Source organism: Erinaceus europaeus, chromosome 9, assembly GCF_950295315.1.
Source record: "Erinaceus europaeus chromosome 9, mEriEur2.1, whole genome shotgun sequence".
Taxonomy (NCBI): Eukaryota; Metazoa; Chordata; class Mammalia; order Eulipotyphla; family Erinaceidae; genus Erinaceus; species Erinaceus europaeus.
Window position 1 is genome coordinate 78,207,296 of NC_080170.1, and position 15,025 is coordinate 78,222,320.

General features: G+C 47.6%; 1 protein-coding gene and 1 long non-coding RNA gene across 2 annotated transcripts in view; one reads left to right on the forward strand and one right to left on the reverse strand.

Annotated features, from left to right (window-relative positions):
• LOC132540459 (uncharacterized) overlaps positions 1–10,719 on the reverse strand; it is a 49,264-nt gene extending 38,545 nt beyond the window's left edge. The window contains exon 1 of the long non-coding RNA XR_009551642.1: positions 10,591–10,719. This is a non-coding gene — a long non-coding RNA (uncharacterized LOC132540459). The remainder of the gene's footprint in view (positions 1–10,590) is intronic.
• Positions 1–15,025, forward strand: part of MYLK (myosin light chain kinase) — a 348,762-nt gene that overhangs the window by 222,745 nt on the left and 110,992 nt on the right. Inside the window, exons 12-16 of the mRNA XM_007528900.3 lie at positions 93–230; positions 2,591–2,788; positions 5,086–5,335; positions 10,137–10,208; positions 10,642–11,672. Of these exons, the coding sequence (XP_007528962.3) occupies positions 93–230; positions 2,591–2,788; positions 5,086–5,335; positions 10,137–10,208; positions 10,642–11,672 (1,689 nt within the window). The remainder of the gene's footprint in view (positions 1–92; positions 231–2,590; positions 2,789–5,085; positions 5,336–10,136; positions 10,209–10,641; positions 11,673–15,025) is intronic.

Genomic DNA, 15,025 nt, shown 5'->3' on the forward strand with positions numbered 1-15,025 from the left:
GCTAGCCCGACAGGTGATAGTGGTCATAGTCTGTGTTTACAGAGTAAATGAATGAGTGTCACATTTTCACCCCATGTTTTATTGTCACACAGAGAAGAAGAGTGACAGGAAGAATGAGCACCTTCTGCCAGCTGATCTCAGCAAGGCCATTGCTCCCCGCTTCCTGCAGGGCCTCTCAGACCAAAGAGTCATGGATGGAAGCCAGGTTACCATGACCGTCCAGGTGTCAGGTGTGTCTCTGCCTCTCTTGCCAGGTGCATGGGGGCGTCAGGGGTGGGGGAAGGGACCAGAGAATCTACAAGGAATTATCAGTAAGGGGACCCTAAGAAATGGAGCCTCTTGACTGTTCTTTTCAGCTTTCTCTGAGCAGGGTTTTCTGGACCCAAAGCCAAGTGAGCCAAAGCTGGGGTGATATCACAGCATTAGAGCACAGGACATGCATACCTGAGGCTACAACACAATCCTGTACCAGAGCTCAGCAGTGTGCTCTCTCCCTCCCTACCCCCTCTACCTGTCACACAATTATCAAATAAATCCTTTTTAAAAAAAAGTTATGTGGTTCAGAAGAAGATGGTGACTAATTTGAAAACCTAGTATAGCTAATACAGCTGGCAGATTTTGAGCAATGAAACAAAACCAGATGAGAACTACCCAAGCATCATGAGTTGCTTTGCTCAATTTTTACAGTGAGAAGATGGAGCAGAAGTCCTAAAATAGGGGCTGAGATGTCACTGTCTTTGCTAGAGGCCAACAAGAGAGGGCTGGGGAGGCTCCCACACAGACCTGTTGACTTGGTACTGGGGACATCCAGAACTTTCACAGTGCTTTCATTACACAAATTTTACTCAAATGGCCACAAATTACACAAATGGCCACTCATAGTCCCTCTTATAGTCTGAAGGTGACTTCTGGGTTTTAGTTCCTTTGGAGTCTCAAAAGCAATAAAGATAAGCTGTGAGAAGACCATGGGCACTTTCTTTCTAGAGATCCTTGACTGAACTCCTTGCCCTTGCAGGCTGGAGATGGCCCCCTGACAGTCCCAGCAAAGAGCTGGGTCCCTCTTCCTGTCCATACTCACTATATCAATTGCTGAGCCCTAAATCAATAGAAATTGAAGGTGTTCTGTACCTTATCTTGGGAAACATGCCTGCTGGTCTCTTCTCTCACTGGGCCTCCCCTGCCATCATTAAGGGGATCTAAGTGCTTTTCCAGAGGAAACCTCACATACTGTGCTGTGCCCCCATCAAACTACTGGGAACTACTCAGGAGAAAAGACTAGTAAGAACTGAAAATGCCATCTGTCAGGAGTCATGTTGGGACATCCTGTATGAGCTCATGCCCATCTTCCCCCTTGAGCATCTGTAAGGAAGCCAGATGGAAAGGCTAGCTAAGCTTTTCTTCTGGAGATATTAGTTAAGGTATTACTGTGCAGTTACCCACTTTTGCTTTGCCTGAACAGGCATGCATAGTGTGAGCCTGTGCACTGTGAACCCAGTGACCCAGTTACTACTTAGAGCAATATAAAACTGTTTGCCACTGGGATTACCACTGGAGCTCTGCATCTGCATGACTCCAGCTATCCCAGTGAGTTCTTCTTTTTAAAATAGAGGGTGAGAGACAAGGAGAAAGAAGTAAAGAAAGGAGAAACACCACAACATTGCTCCACTGCTTTTGAAGCTTCCTTTGTGTATGTGCTTTCTTGTGGTGCCTAGGGACTTAAACTCAGGTACTAGCACGTGGTAAAGTGTGTGCTCTACCAGATAAACTATCGTCTGTGCCCCACCCACCCTGAATTTTTTATGCAGTGCTGAGAAGTGATCCCCAAGGTCTTATGCTTGTGTGATACCAATGAACTACCTTCTGGTCCAAGTTTTTAATCTTTATTTTAGTAAGAGACACTAAATCACAGCTCCACCATCCACTGAGCTCCACTTGTTGCTGTCCTTGGTGCTCCCATGTGATGTTACAGATCAAACTCATGGGCTGGCACATGATAAAGCATGTGTTCTACTTATTGAGCTACCTCCCAAGGCAACAAATTCTAATTTCTTATTTTACTTTATTTTGCTAGTGAGAGAGATACATAGATAAAGATACATAGAAAGACCAGAGCACTGCTCAGCTCTGGCTTATAATGATACTAGGGTTTGAACCTGGGATCTCAGAATCTCAGGCAAATGAGTCTTTTGCATAATTATCTTATTGCCTCTCCCTGCCCAAATTCTAATTTCAAAACCATACTACCTGGCTTCTTTTTCATTCATAATTTTTTTTTTTATCCCTGGGTTCTTTCTTTCTTTATTTTTTCTAAATGATTGTTAGACAGCAATCATTATAATTGACATATATCAAATACTTCCTTGTACCAGATGCTATCTTAATAGAATGCTGAGAGCCATAATGATTAATTTAACCTAAAAAAAAAATGTCTCAAGCAGATAAGAAGCTTTACAGGTGGTGAAGCCTAAGCAGAGAGTTTAGTATCTAGTACAGTGTCACAGTATTAAGTGCAGAGGTGCCAGGTGACCCTGGGGAGCAGCTCTCTGACTCATCCTACCACCCTTTCTTCCCCCACCTCCACCCCATACAGGGGACCCACCCCCAGAGGTCATTTGGTTCCATGATGGGACCGAGATCCAGGAGTCAGAAGACTTCCACTTTGAACAAAGTGGCTCTCAGCACAGTCTGTATATCCAGGAGGTGTTCCCAGAGGACACGGGCACCTACACCTGTGAGGCCTGGAACAGCGCTGGAGAGGTGCGAACCCAGGCTGTGCTCACTGTCCAAGGTGAGGGTGACCAGGAGGGGTGGGGGTAACTGGAGTGGGGGTAGGGGGTGGAAATGAGTCATGACTGGGTGCTTCAGAAACACTGTGAACCTGCTTCATACCCACCTGTTTCCCATTGCTGCTTCAGAGACTGGTTCCCCACTCTCCATCCCAGGCTCTGGGAGAATGGGGCTGTCCTTCCACCTTTAAAGTTCTTTGTGTTGCTGGTGACAGGCTATATAGAGAATGCCAGGAGGAGTGGGCACAGCAGTGGCACGCCTGCTTGAGTGTACACATTACCATGAGCAAGGAGCCAGGTTCAAATCCCCATCCCCATGTGCAGGGGGGAAGCTTCATAAGTGGTAAAGCAATGCTGCTATTTCTCCCTCTCAATTTCTCTCTGTGTTGTCAAATAAATAAATAAAAATTGCAGGAGTTGGGCAGTAGTGCAGCAGGTTAAGCACACATGGCACAAGGACTGGCAAGGATCCCGGTTCGAGCCCCAGCTCAGCACCTACAGGGGAGTCGCTTCACAAGCGGGGAAGCAGTTCTGCAGGTGTCTATCTTTCTCTTCCCCTCTGTCTTCCTCTCCTCTCTCCATTTCTCTCTGTCCTGTCTAACAACGATGACATCTAACAACAACAATAAAACAACAAGGGCAACAAAAGGTAATAAATAAATTAAGAAAAACTCAGAATAATTTTTTTAATTGCATGCAAGGATGACTTTCAAAGAGATATATAGCCTATTAGAGCCCTTGCCTTTAAAAAAACTGTATTGTAGTTCCTCCCACTACCCAAGAGTGGGATATTCTGATGTGATATGACTTGGTAGGTTTTTTTTTAACTTTTACTTTATTATTATTTTTTTGTTACCAGGATTTTTTATGGGACTCAGTAACTGCATGACACTAGTAATCTGGGAGCCTTTTTTTTAAGAGAGAGAGAGAACTGTAACACTGCTACACTGCTTGTGAAGCTTCCCCCCTGCAGGTGGGAACTAGAGGCTTGAGTCTGGGTCATCATGAGTACACATGGTAACGTGTACTCTAAAAGCCCATGTTAAGTTTTTTGCTTGTTTTTGTTTGCTTGCATTTTTTTTTATTTTTTTTTTTAAATATTTATTTAATTTATTTATTCCCTTTTGTTGCCCTTGTTGTTTTATTGTTGTAGTTATTGTTGTAGTTGTCGTTGTTGGATAGGACAGAGAGAAATGGAGAGAGGAGGGGAAGACAGAGAGGAGGAGATAAAGATAGACACCTGCAGACCTGCTTCACCACCTGTGAAGCGACTCCCCTGCAGGTGGGGAGCCGGGGTTCGAACCGGGATCCTTATGCCGGTCCTTGTGCTTTGCGCCACCTGCGCTTAACCCGCTGCACTACAGCCCGACTCCCGCTTGCATTTTTTTTTTTATGTCACCAGGGTTATTTCTGAATCCGAGTAACATAATGAATCCATTGCTCCTCATGGCCATTTTTTTTTTTAAATTTTTTCTCTTTCTGTATCTGATAGAGACAGAGAGAAATTGAGAGAGAGTGGAGCATAGAGATGCCTGTAGCACCTACAGGTGGGGAGTGAGGGCTGGAGCCCTGGTCCATGCTCTGTTGAGTACATCAAAGTCTGACCCCTAGTAGTTTATTATTTTTTTACTCTAAACTACTCAATTTTTTTTCAAAATTATGGTAATATTGTTCCCAGACCCTGCTATACCCCACCATGACACCCACACATTCACACAATAAGCTACCAAATCACCAAATAAATATGTTCTACTTTGGGATGAGGGTGGCCTGGGGCACTGCATTTAAGAGAAGAGACAAGCACACATAAAGTGACACGTCTTAACTGTATGCCTTTGATGAATATCACTAGAACCTAGTGCCCCTATGCCCTTTGGCCTACTTTCCTTTACTTTGTATATACAGATAAATTTTGTTTTGTAATGTTTTGGTCATCACTAAAACTTCACTGCTCTGGGATATCTTTTTCATGAAGAGACAGACAGAGAGAAAGAGACAGAGAGAAAGTGAAAGAAACTACAGCATTGAAGCTTCCTTAAGTGCTGTGGGGGCTGGAATCAAACCTTGGTCATGCACATAGCAAAGCAGCACACTATCCAAATGAGCTATTTTGTCAGCCCACAAATTCTTATTAAGTATCCTCTGAGGATATAACCAAGATAGATTTTGCCTTGAGAAGGATGTTCTATGTCCAGAAAAAAAGTGGTTTCTGGACACCCTGTTATTTGACTTTCACTGCTATGGGACAGGCACAATCTGCTGAAAGGTCCCTCTGTCCAACTCAACCCTTTGCCTTCAGAGCCACAGGATGGCACTCAGCCATGGTTCATCAGCAAGCCACGCTCAGTGACAGCCTCCCTGGGCCAGAATGTCCTCATCTCCTGTGCCATCGCTGGTGATCCCTTCCCCACTGTGCACTGGCTTCGAGACGGCAAAGCCATTTACAAAGACACTGGCCACTTTGAGGTGCTCCAGAATGAGGACGTGTTCACCCTGGTCCTAAAGAATGTGCAGCCTCAGCATGCTGGCCAGTATGAGATCCTGCTCAAGTGAGTCCGCCTGCCCTGCAGACTCCCCCAGTTCCTCCCCCTCTAGATCCCTGCCTCCTATCACAATCTCTACCTGTAACTGAGAAGAAGCCAGAGTGAGTACTAAATGATCTGGGGCTAGAGCTGCAAGGCAAAGAATGTGCAAGGTTGGCACTGCTGGATGCTTCCATTTCTTCCACTTCAGTACATCAGAACCTGCCATCTGAGCTCAGTTCCCAAGTCCTATGCTTTATGGTATCTGGATGTTGTTCCTTCATTATGTGGTGTATGATGAATGTAAGGAGGGAGTGATGGATTATAAAGTGTTAATGTAGCTGATCAGGAGATGGCTCACCCATTAAGGCAGACACTTTACCATGCTTGAGGACTCTGGCTCAGGCCTGGTCAACTTCCCACTGCCCTCTGTAGTGCTTGTTCACTACCCTCTTCAGCCCCATCTGTTCAGTATGCCCTTTGCAGCCCAGTCTTTACTTATGTGACAAGTTTCCTTAAATACCCACTCATGTGCCTGGGGAGATAATATAGTAGTTTTGCAAAAGACACTCATGCCTGAGGCTCTGAAGTCCCAGGTTCAATCCTCAGCACCACCATAAGCCAGAGGCTGACAGGCAGACTGTCTGGGGCCAGCCGGGGACAGTCATAAAACTTAGTCTAACCCAGCTGGAAGGAACTTCAGAAGTCCCTTCTAGCCTCCGCCTCATCAAATCATGGGGCGGGGGACTGAAATCTCAGGGTCACAGACTTGCTGGTAGCCACCAAAGTGGAGTAACAAAAGTCCATACTGAACCCCCCCCCCCACCTCTGTATTTCAGCCAAATGTACTTCTATGTTTTTCCTATGTGGCCCAGAAACCTAGAGGACCTGGGAAACTGTGTCCATGCAACCCCCACACACCCAGCCTGTGCTTCCTCTCCCTCCCCAAAGTCTAGTCTCTTCATTTCCTTGGGAGGGCTGTTTGCTACCCTTGGATTTGTCCCCTGCAGGGAAGAGAATGGAGGCAGTGAAAAGTTCTCCTGGGAGTGTGTGCCAACCCTGCCAGGAGCCCCCCATATTTTTCTCCTAACAAAAGTCAGACCTAGACCCAGGACTGAATGCCTTTCAAGTAGAAATATTGGCTGCCTATGTGGCAGCTATAGGGGTTGGGGAGGGTCGTGGCTTCCACCTCCCCATTCCCTCTCAAGTTCTCATTTTGATGTCAAAAAATCACCTCAAAATTCCAGCTGAAATATTTGGAAGATTGATACTTGCTAGGAAATTAGTTCTTTAATTTTGCATCCCAGAGATGGTTGATTTAGCATGGGACAGGATCCAGAGTTTGTAACTAAAGTGTGGGCTTCTTATTCAGGGGTTGGGAGGCAGGGCCCGAAGGGGCTCTGTTAGTTTGTAAAAGGTACAGCTTATAGGATGTTAGCCCACACCCTCTGTAGCAGTGACTGGGCGTGGGGCTAGAACCTCAAGCTCATCCCCAAACCTGACTTTATAACAGCCTGTGCAGATAGGAGAGTGAGCCCAAGAAGCTGTTCAGTTGGTTCAGTTATCTGGTGTGTGGGGCCCCCAAGCAATAGAACTTGGTAACCTTTGTAGGATCTGAAATAGTCCATGGTTTGCCTTGAAGTCTAAGCCGAGATGGAAATGTGTGGCTATAGCATTAGTCAGCCCCCAGTTCCACTTAGTTTACTATCCCTACTTCTCTGCCTTCCACCAAACTGCCTGAGTGGCTGGCTGAGGCTGGGGGGTGGACTGAAATGCAGCCTCTATTGCTTTCCTGCTCTAAGACAGGTCATGAAAATAGCAGAAGCCTATGGAGAGGGAAAGTTTATGCCTCATCAGGGGACTGGCTATGCTGGGGCTCACATGGGGTGTCTCCAGCCAGGAGGCAAGCTTACCGATTCTCCCTCTTTGGCTCTAAAGGGCTCAAAGATCTAGACAAGAGACATTGGGGAGCATTCTGGTACAAACACTCATTTATTTGGGGGTGGGCTTGGGTTTATATAGAAATTTAAAAAAAGAACATTCTTCAAATACGTCATAAATTATAGGTTTCTTAGAGGTCAGCTTGCCCCCTATGGTAGGGGGTTGGTGTCACAAGAGTTGATGTGATACATAAAGGTCAAAACAATTAAGTCTCCTGATGCAGGCATTTAATTATCCAAAGGCATTTGAGAGAAGAATAGGGGTTGAACCAGTAAGGTGAGATAAAGAAGGAAGAACAAGGCTTGATGTAAATTAAGGACATCAAAAGGCACCAGGAAATAATATTTTGGGGGCTTTTCAGTGTGTGACAGGATGTGTTCTTCCTTTGTGATCAAAAGGTGAAGTGGAATGTGTGAACTTTGAGTGAGTGAATCCTAAAGCAGGCAACCATTTGGCTGACAGCAGGGGGAACTAAGTGAGAGAGGGTGTAGGCTTTTTTGTGAGCTTGAGAGTCTAACAAGGGACAGCTGAGTCTGGGAGACCTTTTCCCTCTTGGCTCATCTCTATGGAGAGAGGCTAACAAGCAGGGTGTCTTTCCAGATCTCCATCCAAGGATGGGGGGAGCTTCCCTAAGCTCTACCAAGCTTTCACATAGTCCTACATGGCTGCACCACTATTCAAATCCTCTGAGGGGTCTGAAAGCAGGTCCATCTGGGTAGTATCTCCTTCTGGTTTTGCATCTGGGCTGTGTTCTACTTAAGACAGCAGGAAATTTGGCTGAGATGCTGAGAAGAGCTACCAGAAAAGCATGCCCCTTGGACTTCCTGTCCTGGTCCAAACCAACCCCAGGTGTCATATCCTGTGTTTGGGGAGGGGAAAAAAATGTAGGAAAAGCAGCCTAGGAGGTGGTACAATGGATTAAAGCATTGGGCTTGGAGCTGTGAGGTTAGTCCTGAGTTTGATCCTTATGTGCCAGGGTGATATGCTGATTCCCTCTTCTCTCTCTCTCTCTCTCTCTCTCTCTCTCTCTCTCTCTCTCTGTCTTGCTAATAAATATATAAATAAATATTTTTAAATAAAAAAATTGCCTGGTCCTGGCCAACAGTATAGCAGAAGTAGGGTGCCAGGAGGTTAAGCCTCACCTCGAAGTGTTTGGCCATAGTTATTTTACAAGTTGGCCCAAGTTCCATACACCTTTAGAATGCTGAGTGTACAAGGCCTGCCATTAAGCAGGGTCCTTGTTGCTGTTTGTTGAGCAAAGGAGCACCTTGGCTCTTAACTCTCCAAATACAAGGGTCCCTGTGAACTCTGAGTCTCTACCCCCCTGAGAACCTGAGTATTGAAAACAGTGGCTGGGAGAGGACCTCAGTAGATGAGAAGAGAACAGGACAACATCATAGACCAACCTTTTCTTGCTTCCCATGTGTCCTAGTGCCCAGACCTGACAAACCACCACTGCATGGGCTGCCAGTGTCTGACCCAGTGAGAGGAAGACCAGCAAAGTGAGGAAACACACACATGTGCCCACAGAGCTACAGAGACAGATGCTCAGATCATGTTGGTCTGACTTCAACTTGTATATACTTTCTCAAACACAAACCTGCAGGGACCCTCCACACATGTGGCTGAGGAGTACACACACAGACTTGCATAAGTCTGCACTCATCCCCAAACAGATTTGCACCAGTGAGTGCTATTGAGCAGGTGGTAGGGCACAGGTCTTACATTTTGTTATACGCAACTCCCCACCCCTTTCCTTGCTAGCTAGCTCTGTGAATTTAGGCAAAGTTCTTAACTTTTATAAGGCCTCATTTCCCTCACCTATACTAACCCCAGCCTCACAGAGCTGTCATAAAGCTAAGAGAGATAGCCATCTCAGAGCAGGGTACCTCTATATCAGGACTGAATCATACCCCCAACTCAGAGATGCTTGGAAGGTGGTCACATCCAGTGATCAAGTCCCAACACTGTCTACTCACTCAGGAGCCTCCCTTCCTGACTTTGACAGCAGGCATCCTTGTGTCACTGGAAGGATGTGGGGGTAAAAATGGTCATGGGTGTCAGGACAGCCAGAGGTGCTTTATAAAATGCAAAGGTTATTAGCAGGAAGAGCCTTTGGTCCTCAAACCTGCCCCAATCCGATGCCCCCAGCCCATGCCCCAGTCCCATGCCCCTGAACACTCTTGGCTGGTCAGAGCTCAGACATGCCAGCAGGTGGCAGCTCTGTTGGACTGGAGGAGTAATCTCGTGTATATCACAGCAGTCACTGTCCTGAGCAGAGCGGCTCTTGACTGATGACCCTTCATGGCACTGGAGATGCTTGGGAGGGGAGACAGTGGATTAAAAGGTCTAGAGCCTTCCCCATCTGAAGAAAAGAGAAGACCACCCATGTGGGTCACACTTGTTTAGAGTTTAATTTATAGACTCTGACCTAGAAGTCAGTGGCTAGGATTCACTTCGAGAGCAGGCAAAGGGCATGTTAGCATTTGAGGGAGATGATGAGGAGAAGGAATAAACCACTGTGTTCAGGGAACAAAGAGCCAAACTTCGGGTTTCTGGACAGGCTGATCCTGGCCTCACAGACTGTGATGCTCCCTTATAGCAGGTAGAATCCTTATTCTTACTACTGATTGGCTGATTGAATATGCTTAGAATCTACTTAATAGGAAGGTATTTCTACTTCTGGCTGCCATCTGAAAGACTGTTTTCCAACAAGAGCTGGGAAAATAAAGGGTAGTCAGCAGGTGGTATGACACATTATGGCCCCATCTTCCCTGGCAGCCAGCCAGCGGCGTTGCATCCATGCCTGCCTTCCTCTTAACCCTAGGCACAGCAGGCTCTGTGCCCTGAGCACCCTTGATCTATATTGATCCCTTGAATTCTTCAGGAACCAGGTTGGTGAATGCAGTTGCCAGGTGTCCCTGATGCTCCAGAGCAGCCCTGTTAGAGCCCTCCCATGGTGAGTGCCCCCAGGAGTTGCCAGGCCAGGCCCCATGCCATCAGCCACCCACCTTCCCTCTGGCCCCACTCGCCAGCTCCTGGATTGTTTATATCCTCCAGCTGAGGCCGCTGAGCCAAGAGAGAGAGAGAGAGAGAGAGAGATTGGAAGGGGAATGAGGGAGGGAAGCAAGGGGGAAGTGGTGGGTTTTTTTTTTTTTTTTGCACACACCCTTATAAGGCTACTGAAGTCATTACCAATGTAACAAACCAACTAAGCAAGCAAGTCTCTCTCACCAATGTTCCCTTCTATAAACACAGCCTGGCCAGCCCCCACCTCCCTTCCCCCTCCTCTCCACCCTCCCTCCTCAGGGATTTGCACTCCCCTGACGTTGCTTTCTTACCCTGCCCCTTTTCCTCCTTCTCCTTTCCTTTTTTTCCTTCACTGGTTGCAGGCAGAGAGAGCCTGCCAGCTGTGCAGGCCTCTGTGGCCGAGGAACTGATGGTGGTGATGGTGGTGGCAGTGGTGACTACTATGGGACCCTGAGGCCTGGCTGGCCAGTGCATGGGCAGGACTGGACAGAGGAGGAGGAGGACAGTGAGGACGTGCGGGGGGTGCTGAAGAGGCGCGTGGAGACGCGGCAACACACCGAAGAGGCCATCCGACAGCAGGAGGTGGAGCAGCTGGATTTCCGTGACCTCCTGGGAAAGAAGGTGAACACCAAGACCGTGTCAGAAGAAGACCTGAAGGAGATTCCAGCTGAGCAGATGGATTTCCGTGCCAACCTGCAGCGGCAAGTGAAGCCGAAGTCTGTGTCCGAGGAAGAAAGGAAGGTGTATGGCCCCCAGCAGGTTGACTTCCGTTCTGTCCTAGCCAAGAAGGGGCCATCCAAGACCCCTGTGCCAGAGAAGGTACCCCCTCCAAAAACAGCCACCCCAGATTTTCGCTCTGTGCTGGGCAGCAAGAAAAAATCACCAGCAGAGAATGGTAACAACAATGCTGAGGCCATGAATGCCAAGGAAGCAGAAAGTCCCAAGCCTGTGGGCAATGCCAAACCTGCCGCAACAATGAAACCCATTACAAATGCCAAGCCTACCGACTCCCTGAAACCTATAGGCAACTTCAAGCCAGCTGAGACCCCGAAACCCATAGGAAATGCCAAACCAGCTGAGACCCTGAAACCTGTGGGCAACACCAAGCCTGCCGAGACCTTAAAGCCAGGTAGGAAAGAAGAACTCAAGAAGGAGGTTAAGAATGATGTGAACTCTAAGTCAGGACATGCAGAGGCCACAGGTAATGAAAAACGACCAAAGAGCCAAGGTGCAGCCCCAGCCTTCAAAGAGAAGCTGCAAGACATCCATGTGGCAGAGGGAGAGAAGCTGCTTCTCCAGTGCCAGGTGTCCTCTGACCCTCCAGCCACCATCACCTGGACGCTGAATGGGAAAACACTCAAAACTACCAAGTTCATCATCCTCACCCAAGAAGGTAATGGGGAGTTAGGGACTGGGGGATAGTGCCTTGGTGCAAGGGCCACCATCAGCCCCTGGGATGTGGGCTTGTGGGTTATCATTTGTATCCCAGAGGCTGGCTTAGAATGTCTGTGCCCCCTTACTCACATGATTGGTCCTCTACTCAGGGCACTTGGATACACATTCACAACTGGGGGGCAGGGGTGGGGGCTCTATGACACAAGCTAGGGCAGCACATCTATCTGCAAAGCCCTCTCCTTGCACCCCCAGCCAGGCTCCCCTGAGCAGACCTGAGCCCCTGAGCTCTGGCACAGAGATATCCCTTTTCATGAGCTTGGGAATGGGACTGGAGCTGACAAAGATTCTGATCAGTGCTCTGATCCTGCACCTTGAAGATGGCTGATATAGGATTGACAACAATTTAAGCCTTGCTAACACTATGGATTGAAAGGGACCTGCATGAGAAACCATAAACCCCAAACTACCCATCCAGCACACACCTCCCGGCTGTCAGAGCCACTCTTTTCCTAATTTGGATGAGACTTTTGTTTGCTGCTATTTCACATTCTTGGGTTGTGGGGAGATAGGGGGGGGCTTAAATCCTGCCCTCTGGGGCCTTTTGGGGTCTGGAGTTCGCAGATGCCGTACCCATTTGTACCTAGAAAAGAGATGGGGGAGAGAGAAGGGATTTTTCCCTGGAGCCTCAATTTGGTTTGAGATTTTTTTTTTATAAATTCCAAACCCAGATGGGAACTCTAGGGCCAGCAGGCTTCCCACACCCCACCCGGTGGCCGGCAGAGGCCCAGGCTGCTGGCATGAGAGCAGAGTCTAACCTGATGTCCAGATTGATGCTGGTGGCTCTGGAAAGGCTAGGTGCAAAGCTCTTCAGAGCTGGCATTTTCCCCTTGAGGGGTAACAGGCAGCTAAAGCAGAGGCCCTAATGGGCAGGTTCTGTCATTTCCAGATCAGCTGTCAAGCAGACTTACCCCACTCCTTCCCATCATCTGATTAGACGCTCTGTACACCCTTTCTCTCCCACTCATCCACTTCCTTCCTCTACAAAGTGGGAATGAAACATTTAAAGATAGGGGCACCCCTCTCAGCTCAAGGTCAAGTTTCTCTCTTCCCTCTACTTCCCAGACAGCAACTCCTTAAAAGCTGAGCATTTTAATCTAAATACTGCAAGACAGGAGAGATTGACCATGAGAGAGAGAAATGTTTTATTTTCTGCTACTGTGGTTAACATAGCCACTCTTTCATGTGCGTATCTCCAGGTTGGCAGAAACCTCTAGAAGTCCTCTTACCCACTCCTCTGCCTTTGCTGGTACACCTTCCCTTGGTTCACACACAGAAAGGCAAGGATGGTTGACACAGTGGGTGAGCTTTTCTGTCACCCCAGGACCTCTCCCAACTGAAAAGTTTTTGGTAAAATTAATCTGAAGTTTTGGCTAGAAATCTTGTGGTGATCTCTCTGAGCAGGACTGGGGGTAGATGTGGGTATAATGTGAGGTCCATAGCTATAACAGCCCTGGGCAAATTGACACTCTGAGGGTACTGCCAAAAGTTATACAGCTGCTCTGGAGCCTGCATGGAACCTGCAGACCCCAACAGGCCCTAAAACCCTAAAACTGTGCACTGGAGTAAGTTCCTTAAGCAGACCTCCTCATTTGCATCCTTGCCAGAATGTAGTGACCACTAGCCAGAGGGTTAGAGATCATAGGGCTGGTCACACCAGCATTGCCTCCTACAGAACCTTCTCAGAGGGACAGCATGAGTTCAAAGCAGAGAATAAAGGGGTGATTAAAAGCCCAGCCAAGAAGAGCCTGGAAAGAGACTAGGAGAGGGTATAGGAGTCTACAGAGACATGCAATTCTCCTTTGAAAAAGAAAAGCTTCCGTGTGTGTGTGTGTGTGTGTGTGTGTGTGTGTGTGTGTGTGTGTGTGTGTGTGTGTGACTGTCCTAAGAAGCTTACATCTTTCACTCATTTAACCCTCACAACTGCTACGCTGCTCATTCAGCTGAGAAGTTCAAGTGGCTGCTCAAGTTTGTGCAGCTAGTAGCAAGCTATCTGGGTGCAGGCAGCTAGTTCAATGCCTAGTACACTCTTCTCTGCTACCTCTTAACTAAGATTCTTTCATGTCAGCAGCCTGGCACAACTGAGCATTGCATATCAGGGGAAATGCTGGTAGCCATTTACTTAACACTGAACAGTTGTCAAGAGGCTGGAGGGTGCATGGTGCCTTCTGGGCTTGCCAAGTTTCTAGTATTTTTGCTGGAGAGGAAGAAGCAGCCCTTAAAATGTCTCTGCCCTCCTTGCCACAGCAGGGAAAGTGCCTCATCTCAAAACATCAGCCCTACTTCCTGTCCACCATCCCTTATGTTGAGCTCTCCTCTCCCAGTCTTAAGGAGGCTACCAAGGATATCTCAAAACCTTATAACTTACACATCAGCAAGCCCTGCTACAGAGAGGAGTGAACTCTGCAAAGTGTGAGTGGATCTGTTCTCAATGGATCTGGAAGAAGAGGGCGTATGTCCACAATGATTGAAGTGTTCCACCAAGTGCTGTTCTAAGCTTTCAGGAGGAGAAAGAAGAGAGAGAGTTGAGTGCCCAGGCTGCAGACAGAGGCTAGTGGTGAAAGAACTAGGAAGGCAGGGCTTCTGGCAAGAAGAGAGAGAGGAGGGTCCTCCACTGCTAGGGCAGAATACCCAGAGGAGGTTTGCTCACAGCACAGCTGGGCTGCATAGGCAGCATGGTCCCAATTTTATCCCTTCTCATGCTTAGGACATCAGTTCTATAATATATAGGGGGCAGGGGAGGCAGCATAATGCTTATGCAAAAGACTTTCAAGCTTGAGGCTCTGAGATCCCAGATTCAACCCTGGCACTACTGTAAGCTAGAATTGAGGAGTGCTCTGGTAAAAAATATATATATAATAGTGTATATATAATTTATAGAGAATCACAGAGACTTTGGAAAAAGGAGCAGTATGTACAAAGCTGAGACTTAGAGTTTTGGTGGACTGTGAGCTCAAAGGCAAGTAAGGAACCAAATGAGAAAGTAAGAGAAGAAGATGGTAAGGTCATCATGGGTACAGAGAGAGAATAACCAGATGTATGGAATTCACAGAGCCTGTTGCCTGACTTGAAAGGGGAGCACCAGGTATGGAAGAGGAAGGGGTACCACTGCCTGACTGTCTGGGGTCACAGCAGGGACATCAGTGGGAATAAGGAAACTGGCAGCTTGAGGTGATTGATAAGGAAAGTGGGGAGCAGTAGCTGAGTGAACCTCCCAGTCTAGTCCTTCACACTCCATTTAATATTCTCTCCACTTTCACCTCCCTAACACTGAGCCCTCCTGTCACTCTATTC